The sequence below is a fragment of the Netta rufina genome, assembly GCF_964035555.1.
Source record: "Netta rufina genome assembly, chromosome: 1".
NCBI classification, from domain to species: Eukaryota; Metazoa; Chordata; class Aves; order Anseriformes; family Anatidae; genus Netta; species Netta rufina.
Window position 1 is genome coordinate 26,972,003 of NC_140123.1, and position 18,660 is coordinate 26,990,662.

General features: G+C 36.5%; 1 protein-coding gene across 1 annotated transcript in view; it reads left to right on the forward strand.

Moving 5' to 3' along the window:
* Positions 1-2,803: 2,803 nt before the first annotated feature.
* The window catches only part of LOC311207332 (complement C4-A-like), a gene marked incomplete at its 3' end in the record, with an annotated part of 45,796 nt that continues 29,939 nt past the window's right edge, over positions 2,804-18,660 (forward strand). Inside the window, exons 1-12 of the mRNA XM_084283329.1 lie at positions 2,804-2,871; positions 5,599-5,791; positions 6,649-6,832; positions 7,638-7,708; positions 8,104-8,189; positions 8,691-8,773; positions 9,748-9,835; positions 13,366-13,471; positions 13,651-13,774; positions 15,680-15,795; positions 16,459-16,626; positions 17,361-17,558. Of these exons, the coding sequence (XP_084139455.1) occupies positions 2,807-2,871; positions 5,599-5,791; positions 6,649-6,832; positions 7,638-7,708; positions 8,104-8,189; positions 8,691-8,773; positions 9,748-9,835; positions 13,366-13,471; positions 13,651-13,774; positions 15,680-15,795; positions 16,459-16,626; positions 17,361-17,558 (1,482 nt within the window). The 5' untranslated portion in view covers positions 2,804-2,806. The remainder of the gene's footprint in view (positions 2,872-5,598; positions 5,792-6,648; positions 6,833-7,637; positions 7,709-8,103; positions 8,190-8,690; positions 8,774-9,747; positions 9,836-13,365; positions 13,472-13,650; positions 13,775-15,679; positions 15,796-16,458; positions 16,627-17,360; positions 17,559-18,660) is intronic.

Below are 18,660 nucleotides of genomic sequence, written 5' to 3' on the forward strand. Positions count from 1 at the left end.
GTAGAGGAGGATGAAGACTACTGGAGAACTCACTTTGAAGGCACAGAAAACGATTAAAATTTCCTCTAATTTCTTCAGGATTGCTGATTCTGATGGCAGTCCCTCATCGGTGCTCACCTTAATCAGTGTTTTCTGTCTTTATTATTATAATAATCTGGGACATAAATTTTATTTTTCCATTGCAGGATATCTCAATTAAGCCTACTGAAGTTATCAATGCCATAAGTGTATCACTTGCTGGCCTGGTTGAATTTTCTCCTATATTAAATACTGGGAGAGTATTCATCTGATCCAACCAAATATTATTGCAATGGGGCTAATAAGGCATCATTTTGCTAGAAAGAAACTGAAAGAAATGTGGAACTAACATTTAGATTGGTTTCTGTCCAATGGTCTTTACAGTGTCACAGAACATCAGTGAACATCACATCCTTATAAAGCAAATATTTCCACATTTCTTAATTTTATACTGAGAACAATCCAAGGCTGCAGCCCATTCCTTTGGCTCAGTTTAGATATCACTTCTATGCTACTGAAATTTGGCTGTCCCAGCTAAAGCCCCGTGTACAATTGGCACATTGTATCTCCCTGCCAACAAGAGTCAAGCAGAGGCTCCTAGAAAATGGTCAGAAAGTCTGAGATAACTGGTAACATTTCTAACATAGCAGTATTTTATGTATAAATTGATAGGCATGGTGACGAGAAGCAAGTCCCTTTGAAGCAGTCAGCTGAGTGAATTAAAAAGTCTCCTTTATTCCTCATCACAGCTCTCACACAGCCTTAGGTCTCCGTGATGACAGAGTCCTATATTTGCCTTGCTGTGTTTATTAGCTGTTGAATTACTGCATGTTCTGTTCTTCAAGAATAAGTCTTATGGAGATCATCTGACTCCTTTTTGCTGCAGCTCTTTGGGATACTAGTGACCAGAGAAGCCTAGATGGGCTTGGTCAGAAGACCTTCCTGAATCAACAGTTTATAATTAGGTTAAACCTCTGAAAGTAACAAAACAGCCATAATAAAAATATGATCATTCACATTTTCACAAGCTAAAATCTATTTTTTTTTTGTTTGTTTCATGATACTTTACACATTTATTTTTGATGGGCATAACAATTCTCGTTCCTCTGAACTGCAGGACAATTCCTACCACCTGCTAATATACTTTCAGTTCTCATTGTGCTCTTGCACTGACCTCATAATTTGTCTCAAGAACCACAGCATTAATCAAAAGTGGAATAATTTTACCTGTTAGTAGATACTTACCATAAGTAGATACCTGTTACCCTAAATTGTCTATGTCCTAAATTGTCTTTTGTTGTTGTTGTTTGTTTTGTTTTGTTTTCAAGTCAGTCCTTGCATGGGATAAATTTCAGTGTCTTGGCATAGCTTTTGATGATCTAAATTTGAAGCCAGAAATATTTTTGTTGCTACTGCCACTGGTACTTTCCATGACCACCACACTTGCCATCTATCCGTGTACGTCGCAGAGGGACCTATCATGTTTGTGGCACAATCAGGGTAAAATACTGAACTGCCTTGTTGATGCCTTACAGCTTCTTCTCTTCCCCTGCCTCCTTGTCTTGTAAAATCACTTGCTGGAAAATGCAGAACTGAGGATCTGCTTATGTCAGCAAGGCAAGGGGTGTCTCCTAGGTGAGGCATGGGATGAGGTGGGGGTCCTTTCACCCTCACAGCACAACACCTTCAGACCTTGCTGTGAGGGTGAGGTCCTCTTACAAATAACAGTGTGCTGCCTTAAGGTTTCAGTTGCTAATAGTTAAAGACACCAGCTTAAATGAGATAGACTAAAGTGCAGTTTAACCCCAGACCTTGAGGGCAGCCACATGACCATTTCTGGGATGTGAGCTGCCTGAAGATCAGATGGGCATTTTTCCATTTTCAAGAATCAACAAAATGATGTTTGGGAGACAACAATCCAAGGCTTGCAAAAATGAGACACAAAGTGAGTTGCAGTTTGTTCTTTCATTTTGCTTTGATCAAAACTGGTTCTTGCACAAGCAGTTACATTTCAGACATATTTTTTCCTGTATTTGAGTATTCTGCATTTAAGGCATTGCGTGTCTTTTTTGAAGATGGAATGCCTTCTATTGATGTGTCATCTTACATGTTTATGCTAAGAGGAGTCTAATGACCCTCTGGGAAAACCCTTGGTCTTGACCATGAAGGAAAACTGTACTGACTAGCTCAGAGACATCCATTTTAATCCCACTAAAGTTAAAACAGATGATTTCCCTTTAAGCACTACAGATGGGATTGAGTTGTACAGGCAGATGTCCACCACAATTCCTTTTGTGCTATCTAAGCCAGAAGGAGCTTTCTCTCACCTTTGCTGGACTATAGAGATGCCTGGAGTTAAGTAATAACATAGAGAAGGGATCTGCCTCATGCAGTCATCCGCATTTTTGATTGCTTTAAAACCTCTCTTTTAGCCATGGTGACTTGTTTGATTTTGGGATTGACTTGGTAGTATTTGTGGGAATGCTGCACATGATAGTTAGTTACTGGAAGGTGACCATACTGAAGCTGGGAAGAGAATGAATGAATAACCAAATGTAAAATTCTGGCTAATCCAGAATGTCTCTCTCCCAAGCTATTAATTTGTGCATAATTAACATGTCTGTCATTATTGGTTGTACAGCTTTGCAGGTTATTAATAAATAACCAAGATAGGTAATGCTCTTACGTGCAGTGTGCCATCAGCCATTTCTTTCTAAGTGTACACAAAGGACACATTGACGGTGGATTTTTGGTATCTCTGTTTTTTCAGATGTTATAGAGTTTTCCAATGGAAAAGCTGGTATTTTTGACAAGCTTTTGTTTGCTGTTAGCCAATACACGGCAAGCACCATCGTAAGTACATTTTATTATTAACTTTTTCACTCCTAAGAAATCTCTTGAAACAGACAATAGGATATGCTCATGATCTTGGCAGAGAATTAAAAAGCCTGTTCCTTGGAACACTGAAAATTTATGTAACCTTAAATAGAGAACCTGTAACTGCAAAAGGAAGAAACTTGATAGTGCTTTTGTTTTCCAACAGGAAAGATCTGCTCTCAGTGAAAAATAATTTAAGATGTCCTATTGAAGTATGATGTTCATAATGCTATTGCTGCTTGTTTAGCTTCTGACATTTACAGAATCTGCAAATCTTGGAAAAAAAAAAAAAAAAAGTCATTCCTTTCTATAATCGATTTAATACATTACAGAAATCAAAGGTTTCATATCTGGGAGAGCTTCAGGGCTTTTCTGTACTTATTCTTTATTGTAGTAGATTTGCATATGTTGATACTGGTTCTTCTAGTTCTGGAGAAATAGATATAACTCTTTGAGAAATCCTATACAGCATGTTAAGGGTCCTTCAAACTGGTCCATAGGTCAGAGGGACAGAAGTCACTGTGTTCCCACCAGGATCAAGTAGATTCAGTCACTTACTATAGCTAGAGGAGAGTTCTGATGATATATCTGCGGCAGATGGGACAAGCCCTCTTCCCCTTCCATGCCAGACCACACTTGAAGTTATCTCCTGCCCCACATGCTTCTCTTTCTGCATGGCTTTATCAAGGAGCAGATTTCTGCCTTCTAGAAATGCATCTGGATGCATGCTTCATCTTCAGTAAAGCGTAGGCATTGTCTTCTGTAAAAAAAAATCTTAGTGGGAATGGGGATTAAGGTATTTTTTTCCAAGGTAATTGGGTATGGGACAAACACGGTGTTGAGTGGTCTAGGTATGTTAAAATGAACATCATGCCAGAAAATATCATCATGATGCTTTGAGACCAGAGCTGGCTTTTCTCTGGCTAGCTGAGATTGTGGGCAGTGTAGGCTAATGGCCATATCGGTCTGAGCTATCACATAGATAAACTTTTAAATAACTAACTGTATTGCCAAAAAAAAAAAAAAAAAAAGACCCTTTGGAAGATCCCTGATTTTCTTTGGGCTATTGCAGTGAGCAAATGTTGCATTCTCTTTTCTCTGTGTGAAGACGTGTTGTGTATAAGTTCACTCACTCCCCTTTTGCTAGAGCCAGCAGACTCTAAGTGGGTGGCATAGTGGCACTTTCAGAACAAATCCCTCTCAGTCTGCGAGAAATGACAATGAACACAGCTGAAAGTGAAAAATTTCCCCTCATCATTCAAGCATTTGAATGCACAGAGATGTCTTGCCTGACTAAAGAATTAGAGAAAACATATGGAAACAATAAAGATTGGGATCAAGTGTTGCATAAGGATAGATGTAACTGAAAGACAAGTGTCATTAGTCATTGTAAACTAGAAATACTAGAAAGTAGTTTCATGAATGTACACGTAAAAATGACAAAACCTTTTAATGTTTATTGAAGTTTGCTCTGTGTTTTTCTTTCTCAAATTTCCTATGTTTATGTGAAGATTTACATTATGTGATACATTTCATTAATCATATGGAAGCAATTTTAGTTTCTATTGAAAAAATCATATCACCTTTAATCCCTCCTTGCTATATACTTTCATTTTATAAACTTAAGAAAGAAGAAATGTCAATTTAAAAAGGTAAATATATATATATATATAAATAAATACAGAAAAAAGAAAGAAGGAACGTTCAGTCAAGCTATTCTGATAATGGTGCAATCATTTACTTTTTACCTCTTTAGAAAACTTCTGCAAAATAATCGTTGTCAAAAAACGGCTTTCTGAGCCCAGAACTGTTCTTCATGTATGTGCCATTAATGCCATTAATGCCATTAATACATAGCTCTTCCCATAGTTGTCCAACTTTTGTGGGGAAAGGGTACTTGAAAAAAGAGGTCAAGAGTCATGATCTACATTTTAAAGGTCATGAAAATAATTACTAAGTAATACCATGGAGATAAGAAAAAGGGAAATAATAGAGAGAAAACTGAATCTCAACCTGTTCCATAGTCTTGTTAAGGTTGTGGTCTTACTTTCCATGGTCTTGCATTACCAGCTTTTCATTAATGACATCATCTAAGGGAAGATCAGCTGCTTGAAATTCCATACATACAGTTACATATGAAATTGATACCTTCTGACATATTAAAGTATAACCTGGCATAATGTAACTACTAGTACATGAAGATATGTGAATTCATAGTATCAAGTATGTACTTACACATATCCATTCATATGCATTGGCTCTTAATCCATGGCTGTTTGTTTTTTTTTTTTTTTTTTGTCTTTAGAAAGTTGATTCTGTAGAATTTTCTCCAAAGGTTCTAGGAGGCTATTAATAACATAAGCAGTCCCTGGGACATACGAATGTGTTTTTGTTGTTTTTGTGGTTGTTTTGCTCTGTTTTTCACCTGTCTATAGGGTTGATCTTTTGTAGGGCTTAAATGTGATGATTCAGAAATTGGGGTTCAGTCAGGGAGAAAATACCTTCTTTTAACATATACTGTAACTAGCAAGTGCGGTGGGCTAGGTGATCTCCACAAGGCCCTTCCAACCTCAGCCATTTTGTGACAGTGGAACTGACAAGTCCACTTTTTTTTTTTTTTTTTTTGTTTCTATAGAATTCACATTGTCTGGACTTTGTATTATGCAGAATCATTTTGGTTAATGTACTTCTATGTTGTTTTAGATTTCTCATCACTGCCCCAAATGTGGTACATGTGGGCACAGAGGAGACAATAACCATTCAAGTTCATGGAGCAAAAAGCCCCCTGCAAGTTACCGCATACTTCAAAGATGAGATGAGAAATCGGCTTCTATCAGAGAGGATCGTCTTTAACCTTAACCAAGAGAATAACTACCAAGAGATGAAAAAAATGATGGTAAGTCTACCATCATAATGATGTGTTTTAAACACCTGGTGATATAAATTGCTTAATCATAAAACACATTCAACATATTGATATTTGGAACAGATTTTGGAAGAGTGCCTTTTCATCACTGTAGATCAGTAATGAAATTTAATTTTAAAACATTTAATTGTTTTGTAATTCTTTTATAGATACATTTTTTGTTTATCTGTTTGTGCGTGTAGCAGTTTAATTCCTGGGACTGTATTCTTGGCCTTATTTTCTTGGCCATCCTACAAGAGAGGGGAAAGCTTGAAAAACTTGTAAGTTGTTTAATGTAACTTTACACCCACTTTACATCATTTGCTGCTGACATGATTCTGTGAAGTCCAGCAGCATTTGATTCAGGAGTACTAGTTTGGGATATTTGGTTGGAAAACAGCACACAGCAAGACTTGGTTTAGATCTGATAACTAACAAAGCTAAAAGCTGAGGTGTCAAATCAGGTTCCTCTTGAACAAGATGTTTAGAAACCTGCATGAATTAAAGTTCTGATCTCAGGGACAAGATTTTAGCAAAGAAGGATTAGGGGATGCAGCTACCAAATGGTGTGGTAACTGAAATTTGACATGCATGTAGACTGAAGAAAAGTCACTGAGATTGAGTTATTGACACTGAACAATAAAAATTGTTATTTCTATGGCATAGAATGGAAGAATAACATTTCTACTTAAAAATAAGATGTCAAAGAAAGACTTGAGTATCTTCCGTTGAATGGTGCTAATTAAATGGTTTAAGCCTTTTGGGTAGTTTTGGCCCCCAGTTGTCTGGCTCTGAAGTTACCAAGTTCATGTCTGATTCTATGTGGTTCTTCTTTTTGTTATCTTCAGGTCAAGCCAGAATTTCTGCAGCAAGATGTGTTCAAGAAGAGTAAAAGGCCGTATATTCTGCTTGTCACCGAAAGCAGGGACCTTTATAAGGAGGCTGTTGAAAACATCCGCATCCTCCTGTCCTCCAAGAAAGGCTACATTTTCATTCAGACAGACAAGCCTATATACACACCAGATTCCAAAGGTTAAGATAAAAATGCAGCACTTCAGATGCTGAATATAAATGTGACAAGGGCATGATTTTAAAAAGTAAAAATGACTTGATTCTAGTTAATGTAAATCTTGTTTTTAACCCCAGCTCTCTCTGTGCATAGCACACCACCACGCTAGATTTGCACTCTGCATCCAGGGCTTCTTCAGGGTCTGAAGTGCACATCAAGTGTGCATCACAGCAACTGTCATGGAGACGACACGGGATTCAGAAAGTCTTTCTCTCCATCCATTGGGAGAAATAAATAAAATAAAAAATCCACTTCTTGCTTAGAAAGCGTAGTAATGACTTTCTTTCTGAAAACAAAATAAATTGCAAGGACCTTCCAAGAAAGAAAGGACCTTCCTCCTGTTTGCAATGCCAGCACTAAGCATCCTTTGCACTTTAAGGCCACAATGGTTTTGTTACTTACTTTATTTAAAAATAGAGGGAGGTAAAAAAAAAAAAAAAAAAAAAAAGTAGTCCTTGACTGCATAAGGAACACAAGGGAGTGGGGGTGGGGGTGGGAGGGGAAGGAGGTAGAGTGGTGAAGTTCCCTGCATATTTTTCAGAAGTTGCTTTAAAGAGATACTTGTTCAATCATATAACGTGTAAGAATATGGAAGAATGCAATCTTTAAAAACAAACAAACAAACAAACAAAACATAATAATTTCTCTTCTTGAAAATAGTTTTATGTTAAACTTGATACTCATGTAAGAGCTAATAATAATTGTTATCTAGAAAAAACAGAAACAAATATGTGAACACTTTTTTTTTTTTTTCCTTCTACTAAACAGTAAAATACAGGATCTTCATTTTGGACAATGCTATGAGGCCAGCAGAAGACACAGTTACAATTACTGTGCTAGTGAGTATACAAAAAAACCCACTACTTTTAATAAATGCTTAGTCAGAACAGGTACTATGAAGGGCTTCCACAAAAGGTACAAGAGTAAAGATGTATATATATATAAAAATATATTTTCTCTCATCTCATCTCCATCTCATCTCATCTCATCTCATCTCATCTCATCTCATCTCATCTCATCTCATCTCATCTCATCTCATCTCATCAATACATATATATTGTGAGGTATAGCTACTAATTTTTGGCCAATGTCAGGTGCATGGAGGGAGGTGTAAAGCATGAAAATTAAGGTAAAGAACTAAATAGAGCATGTCATTCTTAGGACCAGTATAGGAACTTGAGCTTCTTGCTTGGCACCTGTTTTATGTTTGCATGTTTCCTCTCTCTCTCTACAGAATTCAAAAGGAATGGTGGTTAAAAAGTCAGAACGGAAAATAAAAACAGCGTTCAGTGAAAATTTTGAAATACCTGACATTGCCGAGTACGTTACTATGCCTTGTTCATTAAAACAGTTCACACATCCAAATGTCTCTTTCTACAGGCTTCCTTTAGGCACCTCATCTTGGCTTTAATGTTAATACACTATGGTTAACAACCTTTATCCTGCTAAGGAACAATTTGTCAAACTGCTTAACTGTTTGCACTACTGTATAACTACACTCATGATAACACTTCTGTAAAGGCTTCGCTTGTGAAGTGTAATACCTCTGATTTGAAACAGGCTTAAGCTTTTACTTAATATTCAACGTGTTTTTGCATGCTGGCCTGATTTTAACATCACAATGAAGATAAGCTATAGGGAATACATAGTGAGATCTCTATTTCTGTGGGATTTTCAAAAAAAAAAAAAAAAAAGTTAATAAATTGGTTTGGGAACAGATAAAAGAAAGGAAAAAAATAATATTTAGCAATAATTTAGATATGTTAAAATCATAAAATATCTGAGGAATCTTAACTATTTTCTGCTGAATCTCAACTTTAGGCCTGGAAGCTGGAAAATCAAAGCCTGGTTTAATAGTTATGAAATGTCCAATGTTTCAGCGGAATTTGAAGTTAAAAAATATGGTAAGAGAATATTCAATTTGGATGATATATATGAGGCCATTGCTCTTAGTTACAAGATATACAGCAGTGATAAAACCTGACTGTAGTTAGGTACTAAGGACATGATTCACAATGTGTTCAGTTCCTCATGGCTATGTCTGATTTATGGAAGGAGAATTTTTGTGTGTCTTACACATACATTTGGAATAACAAGCAATCAACAACAACAAAAACACATTTCATTTTTATACAAACTCAGCAACATTTGTCACAAATCATCCTTGTTCAGAGATGAGCTATTAAAACCATTCAAATGCTGGTTAAGAACTTCATTAAAGACTAGAATGGAAAAAAAAAATTAAAAATCTAGACATTTTCTCACAGTGAAATGCAGTTTAGAAGATGATTTGAGTTGTCCCCGCATTCAGAAAATCTTTCTGTAAGGAAATACATGTACATAGTGTAAAAGAATAAAAACGTAGAAATACAAAAATTTGAAGGAATAAATGACTTGATACGTGTGCTGAAATTATGCTTTCTTGAAAATTTGAGTATGTTTTGTTCCTTTAAAACAAACAAAGAGAAACAAACCCCTGGACTTTATGAAAATGTCATTTTAACAAATCTATGTGTTTTTTTAGCTAGTGGGTAACTAGTAACAGAGCAGTGGATCCTACTGCATCACCTGTAAATGCCTATATCGAGGATCAGATAATAAAATCAGAAAATTAGGATTTTCTGGATTACCGTCATGGGATAAATCCATATTTTGTGCTTCAAGACTGCTTCATTAGGTGAAGCAAATAAGAGTAAGGGAAAGTGATCAGGAGATTTTTTTCAGAATGCTGATCCAAACTAAAAGGCAGTTCCATCCTCTCAGGGGGTGTTGTAACATGCCAGGAGTTTATGATATGTTTAAATACACATGCCGTGACATTTTGTTGTCTTTTTTTCTTTCTTCTTTTTTTCTTCTTTTTTTTTTTTTTTTCATGTAGAGCTTCCATCTTTTGAAGTCAAGCTCATCCCACTCCAGCCATACTACTCCATCTGGAATGAGAACTTTATATTTGATATTGAGGCAAAGTAAGTGTGTTTAAATAAATGTTATTTTAAGATGCAAATAAGTAGGTAATGAACTTCACTGCTTCCTCCTCTCCTCATCATTAACAGTTAACCATGTTCAGGCTTTCCTTGAATCTGATTTTAGTCTTGCATAATCTCTGTTTCCTCTCCACTGACATTTGAGGCATCAGTGTAAAACACTACATGGGTCCAGGTGGTGGTGACCTAAAATGGAAAAAGATTTTCTGAATGCTTTATACTTTTAGAAATAGGATGGTGGTTTAGGATTCTCCTCTGTGTTGCTATAAAAGGTTACAGACAAACTGATAGTCTGTTTTCCTTTTTACTTTTTGATTTAAACATTTAGAAACAATCTAAAGCCTCAGATGTTGCTATTTAATGCAATTCAAACAGAGATGGATTAAAGTTTGGATGTGAAAATTTGGGGGTATGAAATCTCCACAAAGCCCAGTGAAGTTTGGAAGAAAAAATTTGAGAATTTTGAATTAATGTCTTGCTGTCTCTGTGGTGGTTAAGTTAGGACCTGGTACAGGTGTTTTTTATTTTGGAAGAGGAATAAATTGTGTGAGAGGAGCACAGACAGCTGGTCTTCTTTCATAGTTGGGAGGAATCTTTTCAGTTTCAAAGAAACAAGGACCATTTTACTGCTTCTGTTCACCTTTTTATTTTCTTTGGTTTTGAGGATATGTATATATATCTTGCAATATATATCCTGAAATAAGGTACTCTGCATTATCTTAGTAACAATGTAATAATTATCCTGCTTATTTCTCCCTATTTAGACAAAAGCTCAGACATATTTTAGGACAATTTTGATGTGTGAGAAGAGAGTTGAACACACACTATCAGCTAGTAACGCCAGGCCTTCACTAAAAACACCTTCTTAAAAATGTCAGCACGTCCTGTTTTTTTCAGATTAACCATGTTCCTTAACATTCTTTAAAGATAAAATAAAAAAGGGATCACAACAAGTTATTGTAGTTTATATTGTTAAATTGTTGCTAGTGTTAAAGATTGGGTAAGTTTTATGCACATAAATAGTACCCAAGATACAGGAAAGTGAACAGTATAAAATGTATTAAATACTCATTACTTATTTTTGAGCCATTTAAAAAAAAAAAAAAAATTACTGTATCTATTTACTTTTAATATTTTGATTTTTATTGGTGTGCAATTTTTTGTTGCATAATACAAAAATAACTGCATAATTTTTGCATAATACAAAAAAAAAATACAATAATAACTATTTGTTTATACTACTCTTATATCCTCACAATTAATGTTAGGATATGTTATGACAGTGAGTTTAAGTTCTGGTAATTTACTAATACAGAACAATTTTTTTTCATTATATCAAGGTATTTAATTAAGCTTATTAGTCAAAGCCCCCTGGAGTAGTGTTTTTTTGCAAACATACATATAACTGAATAGTATAAGAATATGTTCCTGATTAGTCACTGTTGGGCAGTAATTTGCATCATCTCAGTATTCGATGGGATTGGTAAGGAGAAGATAGTCAATACAGAAGGGAGGAAAGAGCCAGGTATTAAAATTGTTAATATAGTATGCAGATTACAGTAAAAAAGCCTCATCTATACAGCTAAACTTTGTGACTTTGTCAAGCACTGACAGCAACTGACCTTTCAAGTAACTGTGCTTAAAGCTTTAATTAGATAGGCATTAAATATTAACGTTAAACTATGGGAGTGTCACATGGTTTAAATATCATCACTCCTGACACCATGTCTGTTTCATCTTGCATTTGACTTCAGAAAACCCTCCACTTTGAGAACAGCAAACAAATTATTGTTAAAAATTATCTGAGTTATTATTATTATAATAATCTGAGTTATAATTATTATAACATATATTCTGAGTTATTATTTATTAGGTGTTCCCCTTACATGAGGAATTACTCTCAGGAGGCTTTGGTTGTACTTGAACATGACACCTTTGAAGCACGTGTGCAGTTAGTGGAACTGTCCCAGGAAAGGTTCCCAAGACATGGAGCTTGAATACTAGCCCTTTGGCTAGTGCTTGTCACAGGCCTGGCCTTAGCCATGGAGCACTCCCCAGATAACTCTATTAACTTTAATCATAATTACCTGATAATATCAGTGATAACTGGCTTTAATATTTTGATCCTTTATAAACTTTTCTCTTTATGCCTTTGCAACACTCAATTTTGAGTTTACAGATGGAACAATTCCTTCATATATGCTTCAATCCACATTACTATCATTTTTAAGAGGAAAAATGATGTTGAATATGATGTTGGTTTTTTTTGTTTGTTTATTTGTTTTAATTGGAAAAGGTCCTAGCGGGGTTAAACAGGCTTGCTTGACTTTCATCACAATCAACAGATAGAATTCCTGATAACTGAACTTACTTCTCTGAATTGGCCATGTGTGTAATGAACAGTTATTTGATATATTAATTGTTGTTTCTCATATTGATCGTTGTTTCTCTCAGTTCTTTCATTTTAAGCAGTTTTCATAACAATTGCCTCATAGTCCACTGAGAAACCTCACTTTTGAATTTTAGCACTGGTATAGATCAGTGCTGCTGATCAAGCCAGTTCAAAAGAATCACCATTTTAAAAAAAAAAAATCCATTATAGAACTGAAAAGAAACAGGATTTCCACAAGCAAGTGACAACAACACTGGAGGTTGGACTAGATGACAGTTACAGGTCCCTCACACGAACTGTTCTGTTTCTATGGCATGAGTACAGGCACAGTACAAGCTGTGCTGCAGGAGGATGCCATCTGCCAGGGTTTCCTTGAGAAAGGAGCCTGCCAGGTCCAACAATGTGCCCTGTTCTATCTCTCCATCCATTGAACTCTTCCAGTAGGGAGAGCTCAATGGTGTTCTGACCAGATGCGTATCTGGCAAATAGTTCACTTAGAAGGGGTCTCTGTGCTACATTTCCTAAATGTATAGAAGATGCACAGGGTGGCCGGTGTCTACTTTGCCTAGTGCAGATATGAAAACTTCAGCAGGTGAGCTCTGACTCTGGAAGTCTTCAGAGGTACAAACACTTCACATTGGTCCCTGATACAATTGCTCCGCTCATGAGTTATCTAATACAAAGGAATTAGCTGTTCTTCCAAATTAAATAGATGCCTCCCTTGCTGTCTGTGAAGGGGATGAATTTCAAGAGACCTCACGTATCTCCCCAACTAAAGTTTTCCTTAATTTGTAAAATAAAACAAAATAAAATAAAATGTTTAAATTACTGCAGTACATGTATTTATTTTGTCAGATGATGTCTCCAGATGTGATTCTGTCAATGCAGTTTACTCCATATATTTGTCAGGATGTGAAATCAGTGCTTTGTACATGGATATCTTACAAAAGTCTTCCTTATCAGTGGGTGGGACTATTTTTCATTTACAAGCTATTAGTTACAGTCAGAATACCCACAAATATCCCTATTTTATTGCAGCATAAAATGAATAGTCTGATTTATGCTCACCTCACTTTTATAAATTTACTGATTAATCTCCCTTCTTCTCTTCCTTCCAAAGGCACTCTTATGGAAAAGGGATTCAAGGAGCTGCATACGTGCGATTTGGAATAATAGATGGAACTGAGAATAAAGTCTTTCTTCCAGGCCTGGAACAACAGCTATCAGTAAGTACTGGAGTTCAGTGGAATTATTCATATTTACCCCAGGTGAGCTGAATACTGTAAGAAATCATCAAAAGATAGATCCATGTACTACCACAGTCATGCTATGAGCAACAAATTTGTGCTAATCGCAACAAACCAGCAAGGGCTGTCACTTTTTTTTTTTTCCACTTCTGTTTTAGATTCAAAATGGAAAAGGAAGAGTTACTTTAAATACATCACGTTTGGAAGAAAAACTAAGTAGGAGTATTTCTACTCTAGAAGGGTTTCATTTATACGTTGCTGTTACTGCTGTAGAAACTGCAAGTGAGTATACAATGCCTTAGCTGATGCAGTCTGTAATATTTATGTTGATCTTCTTCTGGGATGATCCTTCACGTGGGAGATCTTGGCCCATGTTAAGCAGCCCTGTGAGGATATCTAAGATATTCTAGACTATCTGAAGCAGCATCAGTCAACTCTTTGGAAGCAACTAAATTGCTTCCCTTGAGACCTTGTTTGAGCACTTGCTTCAGCCAGGCCTACTCCTTACCTACAAAGTTACTAGCTGGGCTCTGTGCCTTAACTTGCTTTGCTCCTCAGCTTGTTGAGCTATTGGTGTAAAGGTGAGACATATACCACAGCCACAGTGTGATGTAGAGAAGGATCTAACCCTTATGACTCCTTATGCCTTCCCACAGTTTTATCAGACTGTATCTTATTGCCATCTTTCCACACCTAGTGCTGCAGTAAGCCATCTACAGAAACATTCTGCTGTTAGATTATTAGTTGATCATTTCAACAGTCCCCCTAGATTCCTATTGAAAATGTGATGCCTAGGAGATCATGTTCCCAGCATACCAGCTGGCCAAGAACTGGCAGCAAACCCTAGCTCCCTCTTCTGGGAGCCACTTAAATCAGACCTAAAACTGAAGAACCCCATCCCCACCTCATTGTAGCCTCCATGAGGTAGCTGTAGAGCGATGGAGCTGACCCTTCAAACTTAGACAATATTTGTCCTATTGTTGTTTAAGATGGGATTGGTCTGTTTTATTTTAGTAGTCTGGAGTAAAATATCTCGTCAGAGCTAGATACTGAGACACTTGTATATTCAGTAGGCAGGATGGATGGGATAAACAGTACTCTAGGGGTGTTGGTTCCCGCTGACTGTAAAAGTAGTCTAGTTACTCAGCTTAGAATTACTAGAATCCTAAAAAATATCCTAAAAATCCTGAATATTTATTAGAATTCCTTAGAATCTTAAAATTAAGTCAAATGCATTCCAGCCGTGCAAGTTTATAGTATATTTACTGTAGGCACCTGTATGTACTATTCCTACAGCACCTATTGCAAGAGACTTTCCATCCCATTACCACACCAGCATGATGTATCTCATCATGCAACACAGTCTCTACAACTCTGTGAACACTTCCTCTCCTCTCCACACACAGGTTGCCTCCACACTTGCAGACTTGCTGGCTTTAATGTTACTTATATGCATGACAGGGCAAGGCCAGCAGACTCTACTGGCACCTTTGAAGCTCAGAGTGTTAAAAGTAAAAAATAAGGACTTTGAATGTAAGCTTTTTTTTTTTTTTTAGTTTAAAGCAAGTCATGTTTTTAGAAGTAGCTGGAGGAAGTGCTTTAACTAGAAATTAGCATCTTAGATGAGAAGCAGATGCCATTACCAGTAGCCAAAACTGAAATAAATAAATAGATAAATAAATAAAAACTTTCAGAAAATTAGAGATTTAAGTCCCCCTACTGATTCTGAATGACTTTTTCATGAGATTTTACACAACCTTCTCCCAGTAACAAAGCCCAAGCTGGTCAGAGAGGCAGGACCACAGCCTCAGCACAAACAGTTGTATTTGTGCATTCTGTGTCTGCAAACGCCTTGTACCAACTGATGTGTTAGAGGTGAATTTTTGTGCTGTGAGGAAAACAGCCCTTTGCAGCTCTCCATTTCCAAGCTGTGGAGAGCAGGCAGCTGCCAGTGCCATCCTGCTGGAGCAGCAGACACTTGGAGCTGCCCTTGCACTGACCCTGCCGTGGTTGGTCTGTATCCATCTCTTCGTCTTCTTAGGACTGAAGATCTTTGGGGAGAGTTCATATTTTAATTTGCTTTATATGCACTGCTTAAAATGGGATGAATCATAAAAATGGAAAACCATAATAAGCAAGTAAATAGTTACCGCTCTCACAGCAACATATACTGTTTGGTATTAACAGGTGGTGAGATGAGGGAAGAGGAACTCAGCAATGTGAAGTTTGTGAAATCTCCTTATGTGGTTGATCTGTCTAACACCAAAAAGTACTTTGTGCCTGGAGCCCCCTTCTCTGTTGTGGTATGTAGTATTTAGCTATCTGTTCTTCCATAGCAAGGGATTTATATCTGTTATGTTTATAAAATCCTTATCTGATCCACTGGGAGTTCTGTAGGAGAGACCTTCAGGAACAGGACCAACAAGGAGCTACTGTTGGTGTTTCTGGTTTGTCTTCAGCTTAAACAGGGAAATCAAAGCCAGAAACTTCGGTGTTTCTGTTCTGGAAGTCATCTGTGCACTGTTGCACTGCAGTGGTTTATAAAACATGTAACAGTCTCTTCCTCTTTCATTATGGAAATGTTAAAAGAATCACATTTCATTAGATCAATCCTATATCAAATTAAAGTTCTGAAAAATGAAATACAGGGTGTTTACTTTTTTTAAAGTGCATTTAACTTTTTTTTTTTTTTGAAATTTTAAACTTCACACCTTCAAGTTTTCCTACAACATTTTCTATAAGTAATTAAGGCTAGCAATTTATCTAAAAGTAGTTAAAGTAAACTATCTCTGGGATCTGATGAGATCTGTAACAGATGCTACATGAAAATATGGAGCAGCTGTTAATCTGTGTTCATTGATTTTTATCTTAGAAGGAGTCCAGACTTAGTCAATCACTACCCTTCACTACCCTTCCTTCAAATAATGGAAAAAGACTTTTTTTTTTTTTTTTTTTTTTTTATATAGGCCTCTGTCACTTTGGTTGATGGCTCTCCTGCTGCCTCTCTGTCTGTCACTGCTACTGTCACCTCACCTGGAAAGTCCTCCATGAAGAAGACTGCACCTTCTAATAAAGAGGGCCTAGTCCACTTTACATTCGACATCCCTGCAGATGCCCAAACACTTCAAATAATGGTAAAGAAAACCCAAACATTCAGGTTTAAAAACATACTGTTGAGAAGAGCTCATAAGACTGTTGCAAACTTGTGACTTGTGAAGATGTTCAGTTTTCATTGTTAGCACAGAGAAGGGAACATGATTTCTTACACCATAGCTTTGCATAACTTTGTCAAGGTTGTATAAGATATTACATAGATCAGAGCCCTGAGGGATGCCTCACTGAAGTTAATGACATTCTTGTACATCAGACCTTTGGGAATATGTGTATGGGTCATGGCACAACTTTGTGTGGTTCAGATGTGCATTTTCTTGGCATGGGGGAAGGGAATGGAACTGTAAACAACACCATGAGAAGTAACACCAAATGATGAGAAGAGGCTGTAGGAAAAGTTCATGTCCAATACAGACTCTAGTCTACATTTGGACTATATCAGAGGGTTCAATTATGTGCACAATATAGAAAGAGAAAAAAAGCTGTTGAAGTACCACTCTGTGATCTTAAACCATAGATTCTGATTCAGAAGAAGACAGACCTGAAAACTATCAAGCAGAAATATGGCAAAAGACCAAATAGCATCAGGTAATAAGTAGTGAAAATCATGTGTTTTTACAGATGCCAGGTTCTGCTAATGAATCTTAGTAAAGACTCATTTCATTTCCCAGCATTTTCTAAATAACCCAGCAAGATATGAATTAAGACTGACATTATTGTCTCTTAACGGACACTTTGTCCTTTTTTCCTCTGACAGGTAAAGGCTGAAGAAGGAAAAGAAAAATTAGAATCACCAGAAGCCAGTATCAGAGCTGAAAGATACCAGTCTGCTAACCACAACTACCTCAGCATCAGCATCCCACATACTGTCCTGGCACCCGGAGATACCTTACGTGTTACTTTGAACGACATTCATCAGTCTGGCAGTGGAAAGATTGACTATTTCTATTATATGGTAAATGGAATAGCGGCATATAAATAATTTATTTTGGAAATTATATTCTCCAGAATATCTGTTTATTTACTAATATATGGGAAGCCAGAGGGGGTCCAATGAAGCCAAGATGATACTTACCGAGAGGTTGAGCCAACTGGGCTTCTTAGGTGTGGGGAAGAAGAGGCTAAGAGAGAGTTACTAATAACCTAAAATTACTTGAAGAGAAATTACAGACATAACATAGACACACTTTCCTAGGATGTACCATGCAATATGGCCATGCCATCCAATATGGACAGGCGCTACGTTGAGCCGGGGGCAATACTACAGCTTGAAGGACTCATTTTGGAAAAGTCTTTTCACTAATGATGAATATAATACTGAAATAATTTCCACAGAGATGTTAGGGAATTGCCACCCTCTGAAGCATTCAACACTCACTTAGAAAAAAAAAAACATATCTGATCTACTTACACTGACCAATGTTTGAGCAGACAGTTAGACCAGAGACTGCCACCAGTCCCTTTGTGATACATATTTACATATATTTTTGGATTCGTAATATTTTTTTATTTTTTTTTCTGGAGAAGGAGACATGACCATGAATTTTGTTCTGTAGTTTCTAATAGTCTAGAGCAACTAGGCCAATATGCATAATGTTTACATAATTATGTGGGTATACACATTTATTAAAAATACCAAGTTGACAGCCTCCCACTCCTTCCAATCTGAATTCTTTCTTTTTAAAAGTCAGTATTAAATATTATTTTTATTGATATGATTCTTATAAATACCTTTTCTTCAGCTATTACAAAATTGCCTACCTTGTTGTGAGCAAATCATATGTATAGCTATATGATTCTCTCCCCACAAATAGAAAACCTAGTCATATTCTAAAGGATCTTGAATATCTCAGAAAATGCCTGTTGTAGTTAATTACTGCTTATTTCATGAATAATACATGATTCTTAAATTGCCGAGGATCCATATTACTTCCATCTGATATCAGTTAACAGGCAAGTCACTGTCATCTCCAACAGAATATGTCACGAAGGGCCATGGAAGGCTTTGGCTGTTAGGGTCTTAGATAGAATCCTGAAATTGGACCCAAAGATAGTTC